An 11219-nucleotide genomic window follows, 5' to 3' on the forward strand; every position below is an offset into this window, starting at 1 on the left:
TCACCACTTTTCTCCACACGACGAGAGAAGATCTTCATGAGCAAGAGCTTTCTTCCCTTGAGCTGGTGGGGCCAACCAGTTTGCCAATCGCCTTCCAGGACCTGCCTTGGTCGAATCGCCAGTGCCCTGCACCCGGAGACCAGATAGCCAGGCACCCGTCCACCCAGACCGCGATCAAAGGAGCATACCTTTTATTCATTTGGCAGCACCGCGGCTGGTTTCATGGGCAGTGCCGTAACTCGAACCTTCCTCCATGACGAGAGTCTTTCTTCCTCTGCTGGATCTCCCAAACTGCAGGAACTGCCTGGAACATCGCCACTCTAGGAGCCTCTTCTACATTTTAAGGTACTTTGTTCCGCCAGGCCTCCCTTTTCGTTTGGTATTTCTAAAAGTGTTTTAAATCCTTTACCTACCTGCTGGGTTGTCCGCCCCTATCATCTAACATTGCCTTTCACCTTCTGCAACGACCTTTTCGAATTGTTTAGCAAAGACTTGACTGCAGATACAAGAACATTTTGCTCCTGGGCTCTTTGCCCTGTACCACTGACTCTGGCACAGGCCTATTGACTCTGGCTGAATCTGTTATAACTGCCTTCTCTAAATTGCTTCTCACCTAGAAATGTGTTGGTGCACCTAACTCTTATAACCACCTTTTCCTTCCCACTTATAAAACTTGTGAAGTGCCATTTTGCTATGTTTTCACCTCAGTATTACACATGCTTAAGTACTGCCTTGCCTAAACTTGTTCACTGTCTTATTGGGAAGGGTTGCTAGGGTGTCTAAGAGTATATTCCTGTATAACTTGTACTTTCCCTCCCTTGTGAGAAGTTGCTAGAGTGCCATTTGTGTTTGGTTTTCACTGTGCCGTTTTGCTCAGTTTTCACTCTTGCTCAAACTTGTCTACAATTTAACCAGGGAGTTGTGTATACTTTTCTTGACTGATTTTAACTTGCTTTAATAACTGTGATTTATTTGTTGAACTAGAAGTGTGTAAAAATATATATATTCTTTTTAATACAAAGCTTTGGTCAATGTTTCCTGGCACCATAGTACTGTAGCCCTATTGTGTAAAGCCTGAATACTGCTCATCTCCCTCTTGAGATAAGTCTGACTGCTTAGCCACGTCTACCAACTAAATCTTTGTGGTACAGACTGATACCAAAGGGGATTTATTGTGCATATCTGTAGTCTTAATCTTCTCTAGTGTTCCCTAAAGGAACTGCACAGGATTCTGCCTAACAATGGTTACCCAGAGATTGGGAGGGTACTGTTAATTGGGCATATTGTTGCCAGGAGTATATGTGGCCACCACTGTTGAAGTTTCAAAAACTCATCGCAGGCGGGATGAGAATGGTGACACTTCTTCGTAAATTCTGGGTGATGTTGCAAAATCCTTTGTGCCGTTCTGGGGACAAATAATAAATTCCCAAGACATTAGAAAATTGGCAATAATTTTAGAGAAAACCATCAATGAGACCGCTGACATCCTGTATAATATGATGATAGAGCAAAGGGCTATTAGATTAGTGGCCTTCCAAAATAGGATGGTGCTAGGCATCATTCTAGCTGAGCGTGGTAGGGTATGCAAAATGGTGGGATCTGCGTGTTGTGTCTTTGTACCCGATTCCTCCCCCACCATATTTAAGGTGATTAAGAATGTACATGTCCTAAGTACTCAAGTACATGTTCTAGAGGGAAACTGGGATATTAGTACATGGTTATGGGACTTGTTGCGATCTTGGGGTTGGAAAATCTTTGCAGTCTTAATGGTAATTCTTGGCATTTTACTGTTTTGCTGTTGTTGCATACAATCTCTACCTGTCATGTGTTCTATGATAGGAGGAAGTTGTGCACAGGCAATAGGTACACTAGAACCTAAGACACATATGCCCGGGAAAATTCCAAATGCCTTAGTAATGCAGGATATTACCTTCAAGGAGTTAATGGCGATTAATGTTTTCAAAGACAGTGACTCAGGATGTTCTGACAATGATACATGTTTTTTCGAATAATACTGATGTTTTATGAATCCTCTTGGCTGAAGCCAAAAGGAGGGTTTGTTAAAGTATATTTCACATAATACTGCCTGATAATGCACATTGGCCTAAGCGCATCCGCATTGCGCTGAAAATTGTATTTGAATGTACCTGAATAAGGCTGACTAAGCCGCCATTTTAGAATCATCCGCCATTTTGATTAACTCATGTTTCTGTCTCATGTTAAACTTTGTGTTTTCGGCTCCAGCAGGGAAAAATGAACATTGCACTGTGTCAAAGGAGATAAAAATGTTGTGGCTGCTGAGAATGGATTGTTTGTCCTGCACTAAGAAACCTTGGAGCTAAACTAGAGTTGAACTGAACAGTAATTTAAATGTTGTCCATACCAATAGCGTCATCCTTGTTCAAACAATGCAATAGAATGTTGAATATCTGAAAGTGTGTGCCTTCGCAGAAATCTGTGTGTCCGTTCCTTGAAACTGGATTAACTTTAAGCTTGAAAACAAATGTTACCTTTGTGTTTTATGTATAGAAAAACATCTCTAGTTTTTGTGGAAAACATTGAACAATGTATAGTTATTTGAATCTGTATTAGTATGTGAACGGGCTGTGAACCCTAATGAGTATGTAACTTAAAGATGGGATGGACGATGTGTCCGGGATTGTGGAAGAAAAGTATAAATATGCTTGCTTTGTAATGTCCAGCACTCACTCATCTCACGGTGTCTGCTACCACACATTGCGATGTGTTGAGAGACCAGATAGCTGTTCTGTGAATTAAAAGTGTACTTGTATCATTGTACTCGTGCCTGGCGTATTTTGTATTGAGTGGTATTAAGCCTCGATATTTCTTTCATCTTTCAGGAATACCTTGAAGAAAGAATTGAATGCCTGTACGGGCAGATTTTAACTGTTGCAATTTACAATGGAGAATACATAATAGTGTTTTTTATACCAGGGGCTTCCCCTTCTCTGACATATTTAAAAAAAAATATCTACTTCACATATGTAGACCCAAGAAAAAGAGGAACTATCTGCACGCCTTTGAGCCCGACTTGTTTCTTATTTGCTGTAAATCTGTCCAGCAGTTTCTGCTGTGCGTGAGTTCAAATGGTGGGGAAATGGATTCAAGGAGGCCAAAAAACAGCTTTTACTCAACGTTTAATACCTTCTGTTTGGAGGGGCCCATTTCGGAAATGTGTTCTTGAAGATCTGTCGAGCATGTCAAATGTTATTAGCTACAGAAGTGTGGGGAAAGTCAGCTCATTTGTTTTCTCAAGTTGTGACTGATAGCTTAATGTTTATAATTAATTTGATACAAAACAATCAAGAATTGAACTTCCAGGAGATGTACAAATAGCAATATGTCATCATCTGGATCCAGTGTAAACCATGTGTAAATAATTGCCACCGCTGTCAGATGTTGATGTGCAGGGCACATTTTAATGATCAGGTAACCTATACAAACATGCCAGAACATATATAAACTCTCCTTTTTTTCAACATCACCAATGAATGTTGGACAATATTTAACACGCATGCTTTGGTTTTATTGCTAAACAAAGGACACATATATGGTCATATCCTTAAAGGTGCCATTACATGTAAGCAAGGCTTTGCTGTTCCTAATCATAATATAAATAACCACCCTTTTCCTGCACCTCTTAAAATGCCTTTTATGCAAGGCATAACATTCTGCTAATGGTGTCCTGCTGTTTTATTAAGCACTCTCAACAACAGATAAAGCAGCATTGTCATGTCTTGAAATGCGGTTTCACAAAAAAGTGTTTAATGAAAAGTCAGGCCATTTTAATATTCCATGGAAACTTGCCTAAAAAGCACAAACTCCAGCATAAGCACAATTACTAATATAGTAGAGTGCATTTTTCAAGCAGGATCATAAACAAAATGTGTCATGAAACACACCAAAACATGCTGGTGTTTGCCACACAAAAAAGGGCATTCGCTCAATGTGTATGCCCAATTGCAAATGATGTATCTAGATTATGGACATTTAACACTGTAGGCCTATTTGCTTACACTTTCGAATGCCTGCCCCCCACCGCTCATGGTGACTAAAAGAATAATTAGATATAGGGGGTGTCCAGGAATTAGGGGGGCACAGAATGTATTGCCTTTCACACCACCAATTTCTTATTCTCATACACACATGTGCACACATCCTGAGGTTCCTCAAAAAGTTAAAATCATCAGAAAGGGCAGTAAAGTTGGACGTCTACCAACGAATAATAAAGGCAGATGTAGTAATTATCGGGGCTGCTATATGACCCAGTAAAGTAGCCTAGTTCGATTTCTGGAATCCATTACCTTGACAAACATCAAATTAATAGGATTAGTGAATGCGATGAGAAGGAACGCCTGTGCCATACAGCTGCTTTCACAAAAATCAGACACACCTGTACAATACTTTTTACAAGTTACAATGATCATTGCAGTACGTTACACAAAATAGGCACACTTTTCAGACCAAAAACAAGTCTAAGACAAACAATATCCTGTCAAGCCTTGGACATCTGGGTATTGTTCCATTAGGCAGACGCAACCAATTAAATCTAAGGCACACGCAGAATGTTCAACTTCCAACCTATCAAAAGGCTTCCAACCTATCAAAAGGTTGAAAAAACAAAAGGAGGGAATAAGGAAACATGAGAAAAGAGGATGTCTATTCGGATGCATTTGCCATGGTCTTGTATCCAGAGCATTACCTTTGACTCCCTTACTTGGGTGTAAGGCAACACCTATATGCCAAATTAATGATGGGCTCATGCATGCAAATAAATTATTACCAGGTCACATTGTAGCAGGTCTGTTTACATCGACCTGCTCTAGTTTGTGTACTTTCCAACATGGTGTCAATCTACTCCTGGAAAACAAGTAAATGAATAACTGTTCAATCGGACGAAAATGGTAACAGTACATAACTGGAGAAAAGAGACAGGGAGTGTGGGGGCTCTGGACAGTTATCTCCAGGGCCAGTGTTAGCTCAAATCGGGGATCTTGCAGGATCTTGTCTGAGGGGTTTCCTACAGCTTTTCCGGTCCACTTAATGTCCCGGGAATACCTCCAATGAGTCATGTTGTGATTCGTAAAAAAGCGTGTAACAGCTAATTGTATTCAAATGGTCTATTTTTTGTAAATATTCCTGCATAATATTCTATGCATAACATTAACGAAGGATATCTAGTCATTGGAAGCTAGACGTGCACAGAAGCATCCTTACACTGAGACCCAGCACCCTCTCTTCTAAAATGATGCAAGGCTCCCCTCATATGGGAGAGCACATATTACCTCCAGAAATGAGAAACAGACCAATTGAGTGCATGAAGGAGCAGGTCTTTGGTCCTCACAGTATACTCTTCTGGTTGTCTGAATTACTATATTACTATAAGTAGTCCATTGTTATAAACACTAACATGTTAGGATAGCGTTGTTAAAAAACGAAATCAGCGCAAGACAAATGTTCATTAGGTGCCTGGTAATTCAAGTTTAAAACCCTTTTATCACAGAAATATGTGTCAAATGTATGTAGTAATCTGTGGCCTTTCGTATGTTCCCAAAATGTGATGTGATTGTATGCAATGCAGACAGCAACCACCATTGGTGCTATTCGTCCCTATCCCCTTTGTCATAATCGTAGTTTGAAAGAATACATCAGAAGTGTACTGGACTGTCCATCTTGGAATAATGTTGGTCTTTCAGAAAATAATCTATGTGGTAATTATAGCTAGTAAAACGAATACAATGTTATTATTATGACTACAATATATATTGGACGTGATCATTAGAAAGGAGAATTATACACATTATAAAGAGCCCGTTCACAACGTGAGGGTTTAACTGTGCTACTTTTAATGGGTAAACAAAAATGTGTAAAGTCAATAGAAAATGCGGGGGAGGGGCAGAGGGGTTCGAGGAGGCTGTGGCCGTTCTCCCCCGCGCACGAATAGACTGAAAAGGGTTGATGCGCAATAATTCACGTAGATCCGAACGTTACTACAAATAATTTCTCCTCCCCTTTCGTGTACAGATATGGACCCATGGTGTGATGGCGACATGCCTACAGGACACGCACAAACACAAATGTCTCCACATACCAGGTCTGTCCTCACCTCGTTGGTGCCCCGGGCACCATTGTTCGCATTCTATTTTCACTTCTAAAAAAAACACAGCATGCCCCCTAAATAAAGTGTTTTTCCTCTGGTCGCACTGCTGTCAGCAAAGACTAAGGATGCTCTGGGAAAACCACGCTCGACTACTGACTTAGTGAAAGAGACCAAATAAGTGAGAGACATATAGAGACAGCAAGAGAGAGAGAGAAAATAGGAAAACACATAGAGAGCCAATAAGAGAGAGAGAGAGAGAGCTAGATTGGATATGAGCTGCGGGTACAGCTAGTACATTTGTATTTTGTAGTGTGTGTTCTGCTTTGTCCTTGGGTGCAATCCTTGCATTTAAAAGGGTTGGCTCGTAAAAAGGTACCCACCTGTCTGGAACTACTGAATCAATCTGTTTAATTTTAGAAGCAAGACAAATGAAATTTCCTCCCAGGGTATCAAATAAATATGAGAGCAGGCAGGTATGCGCTCAGTGGAATAAAGACCAACTCACATCAGCTACAGACACACGCATGCAAACAGGGATACATGCAACGCATCACACACATGTGTGCATAGACTCAAAGATATATGAACACATGCACACATGTGAATACACACACCTGTTCACAAACTGACACACAAAGACATACGCATATGTGTATATGCACGCAAACACAGCCTGTGTGCATATACACACACATCAATGTGAACACACATGCACATATTCAACTGTAATGAATGAGCCATAATGCTGCAAAATAGCAAGAATATGTTATCAGTGCATCCCAATGTCCCCAAACACCTGTCAATGGCTGCGTCCCTCCCTTGCCTTGAAGCGCTTTGAAACACATTGTGTAAATGCGCTATATAAATAAACGATCATATCATATCATATCATATCATATCATATATCATATCATATCATATCATATCATGCTTCACAGCAAGATAGTCCTACTCCACAGGGCATCACTCTAAATCTCCTAATATGTTTCCCTTTTTTAAAGAGGAACATCCCTGAAAGCCACGTCCACATGTGAAGACCCAGCAGTGGTTCCATGATCTGGCCGCGCACCACATTGTCACTCAGGGTCCCTATTACATGGATGTCACTGTTGCCACTACACGCAGTTCTCCGATCTCTCATCAGGCATGCAGTACTGCCTCCAGTGTACATCTGTGACAGTTCCTCACACATTTCACAACAACTCCTCTTCCAGACCCTTCTCCCTGTCCTCAACAACCTGCAAAATGAGTTTTTCCAGCTCTTCAGGGTCTTTTCCTACTCCATTCCATCCCAACTGGCAGAGTCCGTTGGACACTCCATGTTTGGCTCTCTGCAGAGGCAGCCCTCTCATCCTCAGCATTTGCAGGGTTTTAGTGAGTCCAAATATGGCCGCCAAAAGAGCGGCATCCACTGTCAGGTGCCAGCAGTAGAAGGTAGTGATGAACATCGTATCGGACATGTTATTGCTGTCATAAGGACGGCCCATGAGTGGATGGAATATGATGAACGCACCGTGGAGCACCCACGACCCCAGGAGAATCATCAGGTATGTCTTTGTGAACCAAAGACGCCGATAGTCTGGCTTCCAGATCTCCACGGTGAGGATAAGAGCGATCAAGAAGGTGGTCAGCACCATCAGGCTGTGCACCTCGTTCTCCACACCAGTCTTGCCATGCGTATGAAAGTGCAAGACCAGCGTGCTGACGTAGAAAATCATATTGGTGGCCGCCTGCTCCACCAGGACCATCCGCTTTGCCAGACAGACCTGACTGATGATGTCCAGCAAACCGCTGATACTAATGAAGATGTACATGCTCACGTGCTGCCACTCGTTGGGGTGCACAAATTGGAATGTGGGGTCGGCCTGGTTGTAAAGGTGGAATTTGTTGACTCCAGGTGGGTGGAAGAGCTCCCCCAGGGTGATTGTGGTGCCAAAGAGGAGCTTCATGACCCCCTCTGCTGGGATGAGTCCCAGGGCTCCAAGGAGACCAGGGTTTCTCTTACCCTCCTGGTACTGGGTCCTCTGCCCATTCAGGACCCTCCAGGAGAACCTAAAGGCAAGGAAGATACCGAAGAACAGGAACGACAGGCCCACAAAGACATGTCCAACGAAGGTCCCCATCGAGAAGGTGAGAAGATGCCAGGCCCAGGTCAGTTGAGTTAGGAAAAGAGTATCAAACTGCAAGGGGAGTTATCTATCCTTTAATACGAGCAGCACCAGTGCACCTTCCTGTGAGCTACAGGCACTGGTCAGCTTCATGTATAGATTATTGTAGCTGTCTTGTGAAAACAGCCTCTGGTTGTGAGCATTTATGTAATGCCCTTGCTCCTCCCGCTCGGGTTACCAGCACAACAATGGGTGTGGTGTACAGAAGAAACTCATCACTACTATAATTATACATCATAGCCAAGGTATAGGGACTCACAGACTCCCTGTTTTACCCCTCAGACGATAAGCCCCCATGAACCAGCACAAACCCGCAGTAGGAAGTCCCACGGACAGGAGTGGAATTCTGGTAGAAGCCCAACCATAAGTTTATGTGGGCCCTGCTAAAGGAAGTCCCGTCATCCCCTGAAAGTCCCGATCCCCCCCAATGCCCCACTCGGCACCGGCCACTCAAGAAGCAGACATTTGGAGATAGTTAAAGTTTCTAAGTTAAGTTGTAAATGTTAATAATTTGAGATGCAATCTGATTTATTGTCTGATGGCAGACCTGGCAATTTTCTTGTGCTTATAACAAATGCCAATAAACAGATTTGAAAATAAATAAATAAAAAAATAAATAAATAGCCAAGGTATTGACATCATATGTCAAGAATTGCCAATCGAATGAGGAGGTACTCACATTGTAGGTGAGGTTACTGATCAAATGCTAAGGTATTCAAGCCATCATATGTCAGGTATTGCTTCCGATGCTGGTTACTCGGATGATCTTCATATGCCTCACAATACTCTGCCCGATTACCAAAGCTTTGCACTTGTGCAACAAAGTGAACAAATTAATTTAGCACCAGTGTTACTGCTTAGATAATTGGGAATGGAACAAAAATGTTTAGCCCCAGTTTGTATTATCTAAACATGTTGTCACAAGGGCAAAAAGGAAATCGAATGTTTTATTTACAGTGTTTGATAGGTAACATGAAAAGAAATGTAGTAAACAGATTTCTTTTGTGTTATGCAGCAAACATATTAAAAAAAGACAGCCTAATTCATGTTTGCCCACGTGCAAACGTTTTTAGATAATATAAATTGTGACAAAGGACCTAATTCATGGAACCTTTTGGATGGTGCAAAGTGACCTTTCACTGGTGCGAAGTGAATTTGCACTGCCAACAAACATCATGATTCATGGAGCAGTGCAGAGTGTATTTTTACAGTCCAAAGTCACTTTGCACTGTGCAAAAAATTACATGAATCAGGCCCAAAATCTGTTTGCTCCATTTTGTATTATCAAAGCATTTTCTCACTTTTTAGCGCAAGTGCAAATCTTTGATAATCTGGCCCCACCAGGACAACTAAAAATGGTGCACATTACTCACGGATGCGATGCTGCCCAGGTTGAAATGTTTGCCAAACAGGTTTCATGCCAACCTCTGCTGCCAGTGCATTAATCCACTGTACAAATTTACCCAGAACCTTCTTGTCGTCCGCCGCCACAACATCACTGCTTTTCCCTTCAGGACGTCCAAATGTATTTTTTGCATGTTGGGGCAAAATCCAGTGCTTTTACCAAACATGTTTTTCTTGCGTTCACCACTTACTTGGTAGAGGTGTCAATCAGTTAAGCCATGATACTCTATTCCCCCCCTCTAAGCACTATGTTTGATAAGACAGCTTAGCAAGTTAAGTACTTCGCTCAGAGATCTCTGTGCAACTTACTGGGACTATCTCAAATCCTGCAGCGCATAATAAGTCCCTTATACTTCCAGTGTTGACTTGAATACCATTACATTCACAACAATAATACTTTTATTTGCAGTACTTATAGGGAACATCAATTTTGGATAAAGGGGGTCATAAAAAGGTAATAATATGGTGCACACAACATTTTCCATAAGGAAGTGCATAGTGCACCATACAGAGAAACTAAAAAGGAATTCACAGCAAAATATACACCATTCGTGACACTGCACCTAAAGACACTTCACAAGCCCTTGAGCTTTGCAGCTAAAAGAACATTAACAAGCAGCAAAACAAGTTAATGTTTAATGTTTCTGGTTTTATAGTGGTACCACTAGCGCTTGAAGTGGGATAACAAGATTAGGTTTCCCTAACGAACCAAGCCTGAATGGACACCCTGGTAGAGATGGGTGGGACCAAGGGGCCACTGTCTAATCAATACCTGCATGAATCGAAGGTCTTTGAGAAATGCCTACTCCTTTACAGAAAGTTAGTTAAGCAACACTATCTTTATTTAGCAGTTAAAAGATCATAATTATATAGGACAGCTGCATTTCAGGGCAACTCCCATTGAGCAGACAACAGCTGCCAGAATGCCAAAGCACCTGCTCAGCTCTGGTGTTCAATGGAGCATTGCAGTCTCGGAGCCCTGGAGAAGAGGGCTCCAGCGCGAGACTGCTGTAACATGGGGCATCCGCCATAGCCCCGTTACAGGCCCGAGGTGAAGTCAATAATATGTAAGGTGGTAAGGGGTGATAACACCGGATAACACCTGTTACAGCCCTCTCCCTCAGTGACAATATTATAAAAATTGCTAAATCACTAAAATTGGTTAAAAAAGTTTAGAAGCAAAAGAAAACAGTTCAAGAATGTGGTCAGAAACTTCCAGTGAGCATGTTTCTGCTGGAATATTGGACATGGAAACACGCTGTAATGAGGTTGAATGTTGAGAGGGAAACATCAAGCTTTGTAACAGTGGTTAATTTCCTGTACTGGCCCATTGTTTACAATATGCTGACAGCATTCCAATGTTTATACCCGGAACGGGTGGTAACGGCCCGAAGCCCAAGATACAGGCCTGAGCGCAGCAAGGACCTTACCGAAGGGCCCCGGCACCAAGGTACAGGCCTGAGCGCGGCAAGGACCTTACCGATGGGCCCCAGCACCATTACCACCCTATCCGGTGGGCTGCATCA

General features: G+C 42.2%; 1 protein-coding gene across 1 annotated transcript; it reads right to left on the reverse strand.

The window, feature by feature from the left end:
• Window positions 1-7314: 7314 nt before the first annotated feature.
• On the reverse strand, window positions 7315-8244 carry LOC138492959 (transmembrane epididymal protein 1A-like). The gene has a single exon (XM_069620240.1). It carries the CDS (start codon window positions 8242-8244, stop codon window positions 7315-7317), a length of 930 nt encoding a protein of 309 aa, XP_069476341.1.
• Window positions 8245-11219: the final 2975 nt, after the last annotated feature.

This window comes from Ambystoma mexicanum, chromosome 10, assembly GCF_040938575.1.
Source record: "Ambystoma mexicanum isolate Mex_15411 chromosome 10, UKY_AmexF1_1, whole genome shotgun sequence".
Lineage (NCBI taxonomy): Eukaryota > Metazoa > Chordata > Amphibia > Caudata > Ambystomatidae > Ambystoma > Ambystoma mexicanum.

Excerpts from the sequence above, each read along its gene's own strand:
- LOC138492959 (XM_069620240.1), bottom strand. The coding sequence starts at position 8,244 with ATGGGGACCTTCGTTGGACATGTCTTTGTGGGCCTGTCGTTCCTGTTC.